Source organism: Artemia sp. Qi Xiang Cuo, chromosome 6, assembly GCF_049724085.1.
Source record: "Artemia sp. Qi Xiang Cuo chromosome 6, ASM4972408v1, whole genome shotgun sequence".
Lineage (NCBI taxonomy): Eukaryota > Metazoa > Arthropoda > Branchiopoda > Anostraca > Artemiidae > Artemia > Artemia sp. Qi Xiang Cuo.
Window position 1 is genome coordinate 74266899 of NC_142799.1, and position 17911 is coordinate 74284809.

A 17911-nucleotide genomic window follows, 5' to 3' on the forward strand; every position below is an offset into this window, starting at 1 on the left:
AAATTTTTCGACTATGCTTAACAGAATGGCTATTTCAATATTCTGATCGGGTGACTTTGGGGAAAAAAATGAGCGCAGAAGGCTACACTTAAAAATGTTACTAGAACTTTTAATTTCTATCCGAATGAACCGTCACACAATATTCTAGAACCAATGGGTCGATACGATCACCCCTGAGAAAAAAAAAATAAAAATAAACACGCATCCGTGATCTTTCTTCTGGCAAAAAATAAAATATTCCACATTTTTTGCATATATGAGCTTGAATCCTCAACTCTAGGATTCTCTGATACGCTGAATCTGGTGGTATGATTTTCATTAATATTCTATGACTTTTAAGGTGTGTTTACACCTTTTTTCGAAAATGCAGCAAATTTTTCCAGGCTCGTAACTTTTGATCGCTAGGACCAAACTTGATGAAACTTATATATTTGACATCAGTATAAAAATCCGATTCTTTTGATGTATCTATGGGTATAAAAATTTGTTTTTTAGAGTTTCGGTTACTATTGAGTCGTGTCGCTCCTTACTTACAGTTCCTTACCACGCGCTGTTTGATTGATCATAAAGTTCGTGGTAACGAACTTTAAGTAAGGAGCGACCCTGCTCAATGGTAACCAAAACTCTAGAAAACGGGTTTTTGATACAAATAGACACATCAAAAGAATCATATTTTAATGCTGATTTCAAATATATAACTTTAATCAAGTTTAGTCGTACCATTCAAAAGTTACGCACCTGAGAAAATTTGGCTGATTTTCGAAAAAAATGGGAAAAGACCCCCTAAAAGTTATAGTACCTTAATGGAAATCACACCATCAGATTCATCGTATCCTGCTGTAGAGGTTTCAAGCTCCTATCTACAAAAATGTGGAATTTTGTATTTTTTGCCAGAAGAAAGATCACGGATGCGTGTTTATTTGTTGTTTTTTTTTTGGTTTTTCGTTTTTTTTTTTTCCAGGGGTGATCGTATCAACCCAGTGGTCCTAGAATATCGTGGGAGGACTCATTGGAACGGAAAATAAAAGTTTTAGTGCCCTTTTTAAGTGACCAAAAAAATGGAGGGCAACCCTCCCACGCTCATTTTTTTTCCCAAAATCACCAGATCAAAATTTTGAGAGAGCCATTTTGTTCAGCATGGTTCAAAATATGATAAGTATGTCCTTTAGGATGACTTAATCCCCCAAAGTCCCCGGGGGGAGGGCTGAAAGTTATGAACTTTACCCCATGTTAACATATAGTATTGGTTAGTTGGAAGTATACAGACGTTTTCAGGGGGGATTTTTTCGGGTAGTAGGGGTGTGGTTAGGTCAGGGGTTATGTGGGAGGATCTTTCCATGACGGAAGTTTTCATGGAGGAAGGAAAATTGCTATGAAGGGGGCGCCGGATTTTCCAGCAGTATTTAAAAAAAGATCAGAAATTAAATATAAAAAAACGAGTTTTCCAACTGAAAATAAGGAGCAACATCAAAACTTAAAACGAACAGAAAATATTACGTGTATGATTGGGTTCACCTCCTAGTCAATACCTCTGGCTTTAAGCCAAAGATTTTTTAGTACTTTCATAAGAGCTATTTATTCTAAATAACGGCCTTTGTGATTAAGAGGTCATTTTTAAAGAATTGGAGCAAAATTCGAACTTTACCTTAAAGAGCGATGTATTGACTAGGGGGCGAGCCCCCTAATATACATATTAAAAATATATGAATATAGAAGGTCACTATGTAAGTTAATTCATAAGTTGTTTATATTTATCACTAATAAAAACGTTCGTAATTAAAATTAAAGAACTTTCGAGGAAGCCATTTAACCAAATAAAAGTAAAATTAATTTACTCATTTTGTTTTAATTATTCATGTACAGTGATCCAAAATCAAAACCTGTTCAAAACCTGATATATTGTTAGTGACAATGATAATACTTAACTAACGAAGATTGAATTCAAAAACGTTCAAAAATTAAATTAAAAAAAACGAGTTTTTTTTAACTGAAAGTAAGGAACGACGTTAAAACTTAAAACGAACATAAATTATTCCGTATATGAAAGGGGCTGTCCCCTCCTCAACGCCTCGCTCTTTACGCTAAAGTTTTACTTTCTCACAACTCTATTTTTTTTAACAATGAAAAAAATTAGCGTAAAGAGCGAGGCGTTGAGGAGGGGACAGCCCCTTTCATATACGGAATAGTTTCTGCTCGTTTTAAGTTTTAACGTCGTTCCTTACTTTCAGTAAAAAAAAAACTTGTTTTCTTTATTTTTGCTTAAATAGGAATATAGCCTTACTCAAATAAGAATGTATATTTTTGACTGCCTTTTTCGATTCAACCATTGCTACCAATTCAGCTGACAAAACTGAGCAGTCCAGTGGAAGAGGCTTTTGAATGGACCGAGAGGTTTGTGGCATTATTGCTGCTGCAGTGGGTTTATTCCCTACTAGGGATCGATCCTATTATCAATACGTGTTGTCATTTCAAACAGTCCATGGTAACGCACTGTAAAAAGGAGCCACTCGGCTCAATAGTAACCGAAACTCTAAAAAACGGATTTTGAAAAACGGATTGCTGAAAAGCGGATTTTGATGTTAATGGATCAATCAAAAAGATCAGCTTGTTATGCTGATTCCAAATATGGAAAAATTTAAAGATCAGCTGATCCTTCTCAAATATGCTGTTTATTCCAGTTATGCTGATTCCAAATATGAAAAAATTTTCCTTCTCAAAAATTTCCTGATCCCCCTTCTCAAAAATCACGCAAATTTTCTGAGGCTCGTAACATGAAAATGAACGAATTTTATATGTTTGGATTCAGGATAAAAAGCCAATTATCTTAATGTATCTATTGTTATCAAATTTAAAGATCAGCTGATTCCAAATATGCTGTTTATTCCAGTTATGCTGATTCCAAATATGAAAAAATTTAAAGATCAGCTGATTCCAAATATGCTGTTTATTCCAGTTATGCTGATTCCAAATATGAAAAAATTTAAAGATCAGCTGATTCCAAATATGCTGTTTATTCCAGTTATGCTGATTCCAAATATGAAAAAATTTAAAGATTAGCTGATTCCAAATATGCTGTTTATTCCAGTTATGCTGATTCCAAATAAGAAAAAAATTAAAGATCAGCTGATTCCAAATATGCTGTTTATTCCAGTTATGCTGATTCCAAATATGAAAAAATTTAAAGATCAGCTGATTCCAAATATGCTGTTTATTCCAGTTATGCTGATTCCAAATATGAAAAAATTTAAATATCAGCTGATTCCAAATATGCTGTTTATTCCAGTTATGCTGATTCCAAATATGAAAAAATTTAAATATCAGCTGATTCCAAATATGCTGTTTATTCCAGTTATGCTGATTCCAAATATGAAAAATTTAAAGATCAGCTGATTCCAAATATGCTGTTTATTCCAGTTATGCTGATTCCAAATATAAAAAATTTAAAGATCAGCTGATTCCAAATATGCTGTTTATTCCAGTTATGCTGATTCCAAATATGAAAAAATTTAAATATCAGCTGATTCCAAATATGCTGTTTATTCCAGTTATGCTGATTCCAACTATTAAAAAATTTAAAGATCAGCTGATTCCAAATATGCTGTTTATTCCAGTTATGCTGATTCCAAATATGAAAAAATTTCAAGATCAGCTGATTCCAAATATGCTGTTTATTCCAGTTATGCTGATTCCAAATATGAAAAAAATTAAAGATCAGCTGATTCCAAATATGCTGTTTATTCCAGTTATGCTGATTCCAAATATGAAAAAATTTAAAGATCAGCTGATTCCAAATATGCTGTTTATTCCAGTTATGCTGATTCCAAATATGAAAAAATTTAAATATCAGCTGATTCCAAATATGCTGTTTATTCCAGTTATGCTGATTCCAAATATGAAAAAATTTAAAGATCAGCTGATTCCAAATATGCTGTTTATTCCAGTTATGCTGATTCCAAATATGAAAAAATTTCAAGATCAGCTGATTCCAAATATGCTGTTTATTCCAGTTATGCTGATTCCAAATATGAAAAAATTTGAATATCAGCTGATTCCAAATATGCTGTTTATTCCAGTTATGCTGATTCCAAATATGAAAAAATTTAAAGATCAGCTGATTCCAAATATGCTGTTTATTCCAGTTATGCTGATTCCAAATATAAAAAATTTAAAGATCAGCTGATTCCAAATATGCTGTTTATTCCAGTTATGCTGATTCCAAATATGAAAAAAATTTAAAGATCAGCTGATTCCAAATATGCTGTTTATTCCAGTTATGCTGATTCCAAATATGAAAAAATTTAAAGATCAGCTGATTCCAAATATGCTGTTTATTCCAGTTATGCTGATTCCAAATATGAAAAAATTTAAAGATCAGCTGATTCCAAATATGCTGTTTATTCCAGTTATGCTGATTCCAAATATGAAAAATTTAAATATCAGCTGATTCCAAATATGCTGTTTATTCCAGTTATGCTGATTCCAAATATGAAAAATTTAAAGATCAGCTGATTCCAAATATGCTGTTTATTCCAGTTATGCTGATTCCAAATATGAAAAAATTTAAAGATCAGCTGATTCCAAATATGCTGTTTATTCCAGTTATGCTGATTCCAAATATGAAAAATTTGATCAAAAAATATCGATTCCATGAAAATTAGATCAGCTGATTCCAAATATGCTGTTTATTCCAGTTATGCTGATTCCAAATATGAAAAAAATTAAAGATCAGCTGATTCCAAATATGCTGTTTATTCCAGTTATGCTGATTCCAAATATGAAAAAATTTAAAGATCAGCTGATTCCAAATATGCTGTTTATTCCAGTTATGCTGATTCCGAATATGGAAAAATTTATCAAGTTTAGTGTTACCCATCAGAAATTACGAGCTTGAGAAAATGTGCCTGAATTCTTAAATAGGGAGAAGACAACCCCTAAGATTCAAGGAATCTTAATGAAAATCACACCATCAGAGCCAGCGTACCAATGTACCCCACTGTAGAAGTTTTAATATGCAAACTGAAACTTCTCATCCTATATGCACATCCTATACAAGCACGTACATCCTATATACAAAAATGTGGAATTTTGCTATTTTTGCCGAAAGAAAGATCACGAATACGTATTTATTTATTTTTTTTTTCTGGGGGTGGTCGTATCGAAATAAGTCGGGAGAGGGTCGGGAGAGGGAGAGGGGAAGTCGGGAGAGGGTGCATTCAAAAGAAATTTAATAGTTATAGTGCCCTTTTTAAGTGACCAAAAAGGCTCGAGCGTACCTCCCCCCCCCCCTACCACGCACATTTTTTCCCAAAGTTATCTGATCAAATTTTTGTTGTAGCTATTTTGTTCAGTATAGTTGAAAACTCAAGTAATTATGTCCTTAGGAGTAAAATGACCCCCTACAGTCCATGGGGAGAGACCTGTAAGTTATGAAATTTGTCATCGTTTACGTAAGGTATAGTATTTGTTATTAGGAAGTATATAGACTTTTTTCTGGGGGGGGGGGGGGGATTTGTGCTTAGGTGGATTTCCATAGGAAGGCTCTTCTTTGGGGAGGGAACTTTCCGGGAGATGAATTTTCCAGGGAAAATTTTTCACTGGGGTGATTATATAGAATTCCTGTACAAAATTCTTTTTAATTATCTTAAATTCTCTTTACCAACTCAATTTTGCATGTGCAGATATTCCGGGGGAATTATCCGAGGGCTATTTTCCGCGTTTTTTGATTTCTGAGAAAAAACTTCCATGGAAGGGGGTATTTCCGGAGCCATTGAGAAACCGATGAGAAATTGAAGTTTTTTTTAAAATGAAAGTATGCTAAGGAGAATTTTTTCAGGCAGAATCGTCCGCAGGAAATTTTACGGGGGGAGGGATTTTCAGCGAGGATGCAACTGTCTGGAGGGATATGACGGGGGGTGCACTTTACGTCGGATTTAAATTTCCACGGAGGATTTTCCCATTAGGGGGAGGTATATTTCATGGAGAATGAGCCAGATTTACTGGCATTATTGGAAAAACGATAAGAAATTAAGTAAAAAACAAGTTGTTTTAACTGAAAGTAAGGAGCAACATTAAAAATCAAAACAAACATAACTTATTCCATATACGAAGAATCATCCCCTCCTCAATACATTGCTCTTTACGCTAAAGTTTGACTGTTTGTCCAATTTTTTAAGAACAGCTACTGAAACACATGGGCAGTTTAATTTGAATAGGAAGTCTTTTTTTTAAAGTTCTAACAGCTTTAGCGTAAAGAGCAAGGTATTGAGGAAGGGGCAACCCTTCATATACGAAATAATTTCTGTTCGTTTTGAGTTGTAATGCTGCTCTTTGATTTCAGTTAAAACAAAACAAAAAACTTTTTTTATTTAATTCAAGTTAAGCACCAATGACGGACACTCTGGCCTTTAGAAGGCTTAGGGGAAAAGCAGCTTTACTATTGTTAATAGTAATTTCTCTTCATATTAAGGTTTTAAGCTAAATACTGAATTTTTTTTATTGGCATGTGTATACGAACCATAACTACGACATGTATTCTTATCCGCACACAGCTTTTACTTTATAAAACGATGAAACTTTGCTTTAAGGAGTTCTAAACTGGATTTTGGAATTATATATGCTAGGAGACTGTTTCACAAAGTAACTGATGACCAGGTGAAGCTTTTAAGATAAATATCCCGGATTACAAGTTTCCTGATTAAAGTAATACATGCATACAACGTTGCGACAGGTTGCTCTCATTGCCGTAAATCAGGCAGGCATGCTTGAAATTTCTAAACAGATAAATTTCTAGAACATCAATGTAACCATAATAAATTACTTCTAACGTAACTGCTGGGGTTAGAACAATACTATCAGAATTCAACACCCCCACTTAAAAGTAATTCATACAAATGAAGTTATGACAAGCTATTCTCGTTGCCTTAATTCTGGCAGGGATAATTTTTGAGACAGCTAAAGCATATATTTCTAGAATGCAGATGTTGCTTTCGTGACAAATTACTTCTGAAATGACTAATATGGGTTTAAAACACTATTGGATTTCTTAGTGGCTCGATAGCAGCTTATTGTTTATATTTTATTTTTTTGGAGTTTCCAAACATAATGTCTGCATGAAGTAAAGTGATGGTAATATATTTTTACCTTTTTGCTCTTACTGATTCTTACTTTTTTCTTATTACTATTTTTATTACTTTATTATTGTATTACTTTATTATTATTTTATTATTTAATAAAATATATATATTATTTAATTTAAATTAAAATAACATTTAATTATTTTAATAAATAAATTATTTGTTTTATTTTATTTTATTTAAAAAAAAAAAAAAAAAAAAATTAAAATTTAAACTAAATAATAATAATATATATATTATTTAATATTACTTTATTATTATTACTGATTCTTACTGAATCTTACTGATTACGATTGGTTACGCACAGAATATCCTCCCAACAGAAGTAGTTATCAGAATATCATTGCTAAGCTCTTTTATGATGAATTCAAACCGTTTTCTACCAGATACTTTAATCACAAAAATATGGAGTGTAAACAAACATTACTTATACCAATAGTTCCCAACCGATTTTCGACCTGACCCCACCTAGGAATTTCTAAAATCCTGAAGCCCCCCTAGTGATGTTTAAATCTTGTTATTCAAACTTTTATGTGTAGCCTATTCACCTGAAGCTAGCTTAAAAGGCCATTAACTTGGTATCTTTTTGTTTTACTTTCTTCTGGACATATTTTATAATAATGACTAAAAAATGTCTGAATGCAACACCTTTTATGCAATGTATAATGTGACTGCACTACTATCATGTATCTTTTTTCTCTTTATGTGTATTTGAATTTGACGTCATTCACGTGATTTTTTTTCTAAAAAATAAAGCTCGGAATTATAGTCAACAGAAGGGTGTACGTCCTGCTCATGACCCACCAAAATATCACTATGCCCCACTGGTAGGACGTGCACCCCACGTTGGGAATCATGGGTTTATACTAATATTTTTAACAAATTCCTTAGTCTTTCCGAGGACCTTCGGAAGTGGCAGCAAATATATCGGTGTTCTACAAGTATTCAACGTACTTTGTCCTCTCTCTGATGAGGCTGAGGATGCGTAGATCGGAAGATTTAAGGGTACGAAAGCAACTATGTCCTTCCCCTTCATGCTCTTTATAATCAGTAGCTTCTCATCCATAGATCAAACTTTCAACATGGCAGGATAAGGAGGATTATTCGCCGGTGTGTTGGCCTTAGCCAACTTAATGCAGCAGTGATTATATTGTAGTAGTATCAGCAGTAAATACCTTAAACTCGTTTATAATGAGTTCGAAAATGACTTTTTGGGGAATACTGCTGCTAAGAGGACATTACGTAAGACAATGTTACGCAATGCTGTTATTACTATTCTAATTATTATCCACATCGGAAGCTTTGATCATGATGGGATTTAGCAGAATATCTGCGAGTGTGCTGGCCTTAGCCATGTTGATGCGATGATTATGATACATTTGCGGTGATTGAACTCATTTTAAAAGAGTTTAAAATGGCTGTCGCGTCGTTACTGCTGCTGAGACGTCATTGATAAGAAAATTCCACGTAATCATGATCGCTAAAAAAGCAGTTTTCAATTAATATTCCAAGTTTTCTGACTCCATACTTATTATAACGAGCTTGAGAGGGTGCAAAAAGTTATTATTGTCCCCTTTAACTAATGTGGCCATCATATCTTCGGTTCAATCCAATACAGGATAAATTAGATTGATCACTAGTGGAACGCCGATACATTTGCTGCCACTTCCACAAGCTCTCGGAAAGACCGAAGGATCTGTCAAGACGATCAACATAAGCTATGATGGTTAGCTGCTTATTTTTGTGATTAAACTTTCTGATAAAAAATGGTTTAAATTCATCTTAAAGGTGGCTAGCAACAGAATTTTTATAATCATTATTTGGGGGGAATATTCTGGGTAACGGATTATAATCAGTAAAAGGGAGAAAAATAAATCATTTCATCACTTTACCTCATACAGATTATTGGAAATGTCAAAAAAGAGTAAAAGCCGCTTTGGAGCAATTACTGTAAAATAATTACCAAAACCGACATTCTTAGAGACGGCTAATACAAATTTGAAAAATATTCCAATCTGACTAACTTTTATCTAATATGTGATTACGGATATGTTTTTATTTAAGCTCGAAACTTGAAATTTTCTACAAATAATCCTGAAGCAATAAAATGAAATATCAAAATTAAAAATACGAAGTCATAAAAGCATCAGCATTAGTATTAAAATGGCTTTGCCTAAGTAACTTCTTATATTTAAGTTATCTTAAAAGGATGCTACTGCATAAATGTATTTTATGTATTTGAGCTATTTTCGTAGCAACAAATTACAATAGTGCGTTACAGGTAATTATTTAGTTAAATACAAAATAAACTGTCTTTCTAGTTTAGTAACTGAGATAAATGAACGCTTGAACAAGGTCTAGACCTTACTCATCCATCCAATCGCCTAGGACAAAACAGTATATCCAATCCAATAGCCAAAAAATTTAGCAAATTCAACATTAATAAATGTAAGTCGTTGCCCAAAAACAAGCAAAAGCACCTTAAGTCTACAAAAAATACTATTTTGCAAGTGATCACCTCACATCAGGGCTTCTCAGAGGAAAACTCACTTGCCAATACGGGTTTCGGGGCTTAAATTTCCTGACCCTGGCAAATGAGCGCGCCTGCCATAGAAACATATTCCATCCCCCAATGTAGTGTCAGCTGTGGAAAATAAACAAAAATAAAATAACCAAAATAAAAAATATACCCACAAATTTTAGCAATGCTTCTTTCACCGCCAATCACCCAGAACTGATTCAAAAAAATGTCTACCCAAATCTGAAAGAATATCCCTTCATCCAATTTACCTCCCATATTTACATAACAACCAGCTATCAAAAATTCCACCCGGACGAAGCAAGCGCATACTGTAAGTGCCATTGAAGTTCCAGTAACCAGCCCGAGCAAAGCGAGTGACACTTATGACGGCCAGTGAAGCCAACTTCTTTAGTACGTACTTAATTTTTAATTTCGGCGGGAACCAGAGGGTGATCCATCTTGCCTGTCATCAATGGACAATCAGATGGCTGACGTAGTCCAGTCCTATCCTTGGCTTGTTTATTTATACATACATATACTTTAGTAATAAGGATTGTCCCTTTCTTTGTTGTGTTATCAAATACTTACAGACTTTCACTCAGGTGATTATAGAATCAATCTGTGGGGGTGTCAACTTCTGGTAACATTGTCACAAGCCTCCCTTCAGTCAGGCGAATGTAAAATCAATCTGTGACTGTGTCAACTTTTAGTTACAGTGTTTATACGAATACTAGTCAATATGGCAAAAGTAATTTGTTATGGTAAATCGGATTTCTAGAAATTTATGCTTTAGGAGTTTCCAACATGACCCAGGCCACAGTTAAGACAACGAGAGGAACCTGTCACGACCTTATTTACATGAATTACTTTCATCAGGAAACTTGTAGTCAGGGACATTTACCCGAAGAGCTTCACTTAGGCTAGTTGCTGTGTGAAACAGTCTCCCAACAAATATAGCTGCAACAATGTCAACTTAGAACTGCTTGAAGCAGAGTTTCACCCGTTTTATGTAAAAGCAAGGAGATTTTTCCAAAAAATATTTTAGAACACATCACAGTTATAGTTGACACAAAAATAGCAACTTAAGGTAAAACTTGGATATTTAACATAGGAACTTATTGTTCTCATGTTCGGATCCCCTTTATGACTGCCTCGGTGGATAGTTTTATGTGTGAATCCCTTAGACACAAGCCTGAACGTCAGACAAATTAATGGTGTAAACCATCCAAAGTCAATATTTTGGCAAAAATCACCAGACAGATACTTTACCAGCGTTTGTGCTCTGGTTTACTCTTATTTACTTTCCAACATTAGCAAAAACTTTGTTTTTCACCGGGTTAGCAAGAAAATATTGAGACAGAAGCTCAGAAAGATAGTTAGAGATACTATTTGAGTTTAAATTATGGATACATATCTCCTAAATTATTTCTAAACTAGAATCATATTTATGTTCTATTTTAGTTCTTGGGTGAATGTTAGTTTCTGATTCCTCGTTCAAGTTCAAACTAGACTTCAGCTTTTTCCTATTTTTATCAGCTTAAGCAATCTGAAAAGGGGCGTTGGAGGAGCGTACGCAGCTGCTGCTCGATTCAGATATGAAGCATGTTGCTTAGTATCCTGAAACTTATTAGACTAATCTCCGACCCACACCATAGTCATATCTGTCCATAAAACAAAAGATATATGAAAGATATATGATAGTTTTTTATTGTTTAAAAAAAAATAGAGTTGTGAGAAAGTCAAACTTTAGCGTAAAGAGCGAGGCGTTGAGGAGGGGACAGCCCCTTTCATATACGGAATAATTTCTGTTCGTTTTAAGTTTTAACGTCGTTCCTTACTTTCAGTTAAAAAAACTTCTTTTTTTTATTTAATTTTTGAACGTTTTTGAATTATTGCAGGTTTTCATTTTGGCTCACCGTACATGAATAATTACAACCAAATTTTCGTATTAATTTTACTTTTATTTGGTTAAATGGCTTTCTCGAAAGTTGTTTAATTTTATTTACGAACGTTTTTATTAGTAATAAATATACGTAACTTACGAATTAGCTTACGTAACGAACTTCTATGTTTATATTTTTATACATATATTAGGGGGTTCGCCCCTTAGTCAATACCTTGGTCTTTAAGCTAAAGTTCGAATTTTGTTCCGATTCTTTAAAAATGACCCCTTAATCATAAAGGCCGTTAATTAGAATAAATAGCTCTTATGAAAGTACTAAACATTTTTTGGCTTAAAAAGCGAGGTATTGACTAGCAGGTGAACCCAATCATATACGTAATATTTTCTGTTCGCTTTAAGTTTTGATGTTGCTCCTTACTTTCAGTTGAAAAACTTGTTTGTTTTTATTTAATTTCTGATTTTTTTTTTTAATAATGCTGGGAAATCCGGCGCCCCCTTCATAGCAATGTCCCTTCCCCATGAATACTTCCTTCATGGAAATATCCTCCCATATAAGAGAACTTTTAATTTCCATTCCAATGAGCCCTCCCACGATATTCTAGGACCAATGGGTCGATACGATCACCCTTGGGGAAAAAACAAAACAAATAAACACGCATCCGTGATCTTTCTTCTGGCAAAAAATGCAAAATTCCATATTTTTCTAGATAGGTGCTTGAAACCTCTACAGTAGGGTTCTCTGATACGCTTATTATGATGGTGTGATCTTCATTAAGGTTCTATAACTCTTAGGGGGTCTTTCCCCCTTTTTTCTAAAATCAGCCAAATTTCCTCAGGCGCGTAACTTTTAATGGGTAGAATTAAACTTGATGAAACTTATATATTTGAAATCAACATTAAAATCTGATTCTTTTGATGTATCTATTGGTATCAAAATTCCGTTTTTTAGAGTTTCGGTTACCATTGAGCCGGGTCGCTCCTTACTTACAGTTCGTTACCACGAACTGTTTGATTGCTCATTTATAAATTTTGATTTTACAAACTCGAACTCCGGGCTGAACAATGTTCACCCCGGCAAATCACGAGTGGGATAGGTAACTGACGCTGTAGTAGAGAATAATTTTTTAAGTTTGTTTAGTAGTCCCTGGGGGAAAAAATAGAAAGTTTTGGGAAAAGAATAGTGTGGTTATGAGATTGGGTAAGGAGGAGTGAACATAATTGTACCAAATTATTAACAAATGTCCGAATAGCCAGACCCCATTTGTTCCGAGTTGTATGGATTCTGCACAGATATTTGATCCAGCCGACACAAAAAGACTCAGTGAAAGTCTGTATGGAATACCACATAATTATATTAGCGTAGTTTTTACAATATACAATAATACTATTGCTGTGGTTAAGGTAGGAAGCAAGACTAGTGGAATCAGGGCCAAGGTGGGTGGTGTCACACTCCTGTACATAGAGATCGTTTCGATGGATTTTTTCCTAAGGAGAGGAGTCTACTAAAAGGTAAAACTCTCTTGCACAAAAATTACACATGTGCTTTAAGTGTCCTACTAAATGAGAGTGTTAAAGAAGTATTTGCCTTTTTAACAATTTTAAGAATACAGGACGCAAAAAAAATTGAAAATTAAATTTACAAAGAAAAAAACTGCTTAAATTAGGAATTCATCAGGATGAAAAGCTCATGTGTGAAGAAAGCAGACATGGTGGATAGCTTCACTCATGTATATGGGATTGCTGACGTAGTGAGGACAAAGGTGATAATAGGTACCTGATGACCGACTTACATTTATTAATGTTGAATTTGCTCAATTTTGGACATAATTTTTTGGCTATTGGATTGGATATACTGTTTTGTCCTAGGTCATTGGATGGATGAGTAAGGTCTAGACCTCGTTCAAGTGCTCATCTATCTCAGTTACTAAACTAGGAAGACAGTTTTTTTTTATTTAACCAAATAATTACCTGTAACATACTATTGTATTTTGTTGCTATTGCTACGAAAATAGCTCAAATACATAAAATACATTTATGCAGTAACCTCATTTTAAAATAACTTAAATATAAGAAGTTTCTTATGCAGTGCCATTTTAATACTAATGCTGATGCTTTTATGACTTCACATTTCTAATTTTGATATTTCCTTTTTATTACTTCAGGATTATTTGTTGTTTTTTTTTTGTTTTTTTTTTGGCAGTTAATACAGTTTTGAAAAAAAAATGAGTCCTACAACTAAGACTAGGATACTAAAAGTCAGGGTAGTGGCAGGGGTCAAGTATGGCTCTGAAACATGGGCGTTTGGAAAGGACGAGAAAGATATACCGGATGTTTTCCAGAGGAATGGTTTAAAGACAGGTTTAAGTGCTTGTTTTAATATAAGACTACTATGCTATGCAAAACTATCGCCCTTTCTTAAGCTATGATTAAAAAATGCTTAGGTCGAGTTTTACGCATACAGGATGATATGCTACATAGATCGTGCTTTCCAGCAATCCATCTGGGGCAACAAAAAGCGGTACTTCATTGAATAGGGTTAGAAGAGGTTAGGAGAAAAGATTTAAAGGCAGTAGAAACTTCATGAGAGGCATTAAAGCATGATGTTCTGAACGGAGTGCGACAAAAGAGGAACGTCGGTTGGTATGCTGGCCTCAGGCTGTTGCCACTGCAGTTAATAGTCAGTATTGAACTCGCAGCTTCTACTTAAGAGTGTCTCACTATCAATGTATGACTACATTGTAGAGTTTATTTACAAAAAAAAAACAATGTCTGCTGGGAACCTTAAAAGAAATATAACCCTGGCACGCATCAAGAATTTTGTATAGAATGGGCCCAGTGTTGTTGTTTTTTTGCTTGTTTGTTCTTTTTGTAGAGGGCATAGCTTAAGACAATTGTTAGATATAGCCAAATTAACTTGCAAAAACAAGACAATATAGAAGAAAACTATATATTCGGGGCAATATGCATATCCCAAGACCTTCCCTCCCCCTAAGATCCATTATTTTCCTCTAGTTTATAATGAAGTTTTTACTGCGTAAAAAAAATATTTACTTTATATGTCTACTACAAATGTAAGCCCTTTGAATCTGGCCAATGATCGCTCAAACCTGTCCTGTTTATAATTGGCACCGAAGATTCACATAACTGCACAAGAGGGCCTAGGAAATTGAGTCATTAGAGTGACCTAGGGTGACAGGCCTTAAAATCCGTTCACTAATTTTAGAAGAGTTTTGGCAGGGCACCAATCTGCCAGCACAAGTGAACTTCAGGTGTTTTCTTTAAACTGCTATAAGAGGTGTTTCAGTTCACATGAAAATTATAATTGCCAAGATTTACGGCACATCAACAACATATAAACAAAATTAATGGCTGTTGCAGTGCTAAAACAAAACCGCTTTTATGACTGACGTAACTTCTTTTCCGCTTTTGGATTACACATCAACTATATACCTCATGTTTGCTGATCGATGATATGACGTAACATCGGTTTTAATTTCAAAGGAATCACTGGAGTAAATTTCCAAAATGACCCGCGCCAACAAAAGGGAGGAATAAAATAAACATAACTGAATAGACAAAAATATTGTACACACACATGCCCGTTTGGCATGATTTGAAAAAGAATCAAACACTAAAGTCCTTTTCAAACGAGAGTATGCTAAAGAGAACTTTTTAGGCGGAACCGTCCGCAGGGAATTTTCAGCGAGATCAGAATTGCCCGGGGGAGGGGATATTACGAGGGAAAAACTTTCCATGGAGGAATTAGTCATCGAAGAGGGAGGGAATTTTCATGAAGAAGGAGCCAGATATCTCGGCATTATTTGAAAAACACATTGAAAAATTTTTTTTTCAACTCAAAGTAAGGAACAACATTAAAACTTAAATTGAACAAAAAATATTCCGTGTATAAGGGTTCTCTCCTCCTCAATATCTCACTCTTTACACTAAAGTTTGAATTTGTGTCCCAATCCTTTAAAACGACTCCTGAAATTATATTAACATATATTTATCACTTTATTAATATTTTTGCTATTTAAATCTTTTTTTAAATATTAGGTACGCACACGGAACTTTTATTGCGATATTTAAGGGGTGGGGGCACAGATTTAAAAAATAGGTGAATTATACGAAACATATAAAAAATCAAAGGGAGAATATAATTTGAGACTTCAGAAGGCGGTCGTGGACCCGCAAGCCCTTCTTTCTGTGTACATGCCTGAACCGATAATTTATTGAAATACAGCCTTTTATAATAGATCTTTATGAGCTGAAAAGTTAACTTACACACATAAGCTGAGACTGTTTTACCATAGATGTAACCAGACACAATATTTCAAGATGACTAAAGTCCTACAACCCCTTTCAAGGGGCGGATCCAGGATATTTTTTAGGGGGGGCACAAAATAGGTTGATCTGATAAACTTGCGTTAGGGGCAAGTTTAATTAACGCAAACTTGCGTTAATTAAGTAAATTACCCTACTTTAGACTACGCTAGGGGGTATGCGCCCCCTCGCCCCCCTGGATCCGCCACTGCTCCCTTCTTTCCGAAAAGCGGTAAAAAAGGCTTCGAAGAAGGGTTCTTCAAAAACCAGATAATTGGAAGGCCGCAGTAAATATGTTGGTACCAATCTTACATTATGTCCATCTTTTACACTAGGAGACCACGCGCGTGTCAGTAACACATACCTTGTGTTCAGACAAAATTATCCTTATAAGATTTCAGGGTTGAAATGATAAAAAGATTGTTGCTTACCAACATTAAATCCTAGTTGCAATCCACCAAGCCCCGTTGTGACGCCCTGCGAAAAGAGAGTCGCAACTAGGACAAACAGTCCCCATAGAGTATCCATTGACGACCGGCCAGGTCATTGTGAACCCATCTTTGCACTGCTAGAACTCGCGGCAACTCTTCGAAATGTGAAAGCTGGTTTTGCTACGATCCGCTCAACCTACGCTTGAACACTTGTCTTTCTCCGCTCAAGCGCCGACTAAGATCTTATATCAGTTCGCGGGGGAAGCCAGCTGAGATTCACCTCTCATCGATCGAACCACACTTCTGCTCCTAGAAAGATATTAAAGACAGTGTTTTCATTCATTGGAATCTTCGATAAACTTCGGACAACAGAGCAATAGGGACAACTCGTTCCAGCTTTATACCAAATCAAGCTTTTCACTTGGTCAAAGTTTAATGACAAATGACAAGGACCAATATTCAAGGGCGTAGATTTAATTATATTTCAGAGGATATCCAGCTCACTTAGGGGGAGGGCCCAATGGGGAAAAAACTCTTACAATATCCTTGTAGATTGATATATCATCATGCCAAAATTCAAAGGCATTTGAATTTTCAAAAAGATAACTTATAAAAAATCTTATATTGTGTATCATGATTGATATATCATCATGCCAAAATTCATATTTGCATAATTTTGTAAGAAAGTAAAAACAATTTGTTCAATCTAGTGATGGTCATCCCTAATTAAATAATTATTAAATTAAATATAGATGCTACGCTTCTACAAACACAATTGCATCAAAACACAATATAAGATTTTTTATAAGTTATCTTTTTGAAAAAATGTGAAGTGTTTATGTTTTGGGTGTTAAAAACCCAAAAATGGCTTGGACAACCCAAAAATGAAAGCACTGGTTTGGTCATCTCTAGGGAATATTTCAAAAGAAAAACTTTTATTCATCCGCCTCTTATCTGTGGCTCAGATATGATGAATGTGGCTGATGTGGCTCAAGTCTGATATTAAAGATCACAAGTATGATGTAAAACAAATTATGTTGAATAGAATTGAGTTATTGCTTGAATTGACTAGAATTGAGGTATTACTAAAAACGACACCCGATGCAAGAGAGTTAACAGATTATTAGTTTAAAAATGAATTCTTGTTGACCAGCTATTGACCACCCAACCACCCAAAAGGTGGGTCTGCTTTCTGAGACGGGAGTGCGCTCACTTGGTTGGAGGGTTTGATAAGGGAAAATATATTTACAGATTAGTTGGATATTAAAAAAAATACTCATTTTTATGATGCCCAAATTGAAAAGCGTATATCAGATTTACACAAGTTTACAAGAGAACAAAAAATGATTCGAGCTTCTTATGAGAACGTCTTTTTCTCGAAGAATTAAAAAGGAACATACTCAATATGTGGCTGGACAACATAGCTTAAATTGGGTATTTATGTAATGATATATATTGGACAGCCTACATATCAAGATAACATTGTTGTCTTGAAACTAAAGAAAGAAGAATACTTTCGTTTCGATCAGAGTTTGCCATCCCTAAATCCAAAATTAAGTACTTTTGAACAAAGCTTCTTATTATTCCAATTAAACAAACA

General features: G+C 34.5%; 1 protein-coding gene across 1 annotated transcript in view; it reads right to left on the reverse strand.

The window, feature by feature from the left end:
* Window positions 1-16606, reverse strand: part of IA-2 (tyrosine phosphatase IA-2) — a 285485-nt gene extending 268879 nt beyond the window's left edge. Inside the window, exon 1 of the mRNA XM_089091152.1 lies at window positions 16312-16606. Coding sequence (XP_088947278.1) covers window positions 16312-16408 — 97 coding nt within the window. The 5' untranslated portion in view covers window positions 16409-16606. The remainder of the gene's footprint in view (window positions 1-16311) is intronic.
* Between the last annotated feature and the right edge of the window lie 1305 nt (window positions 16607-17911).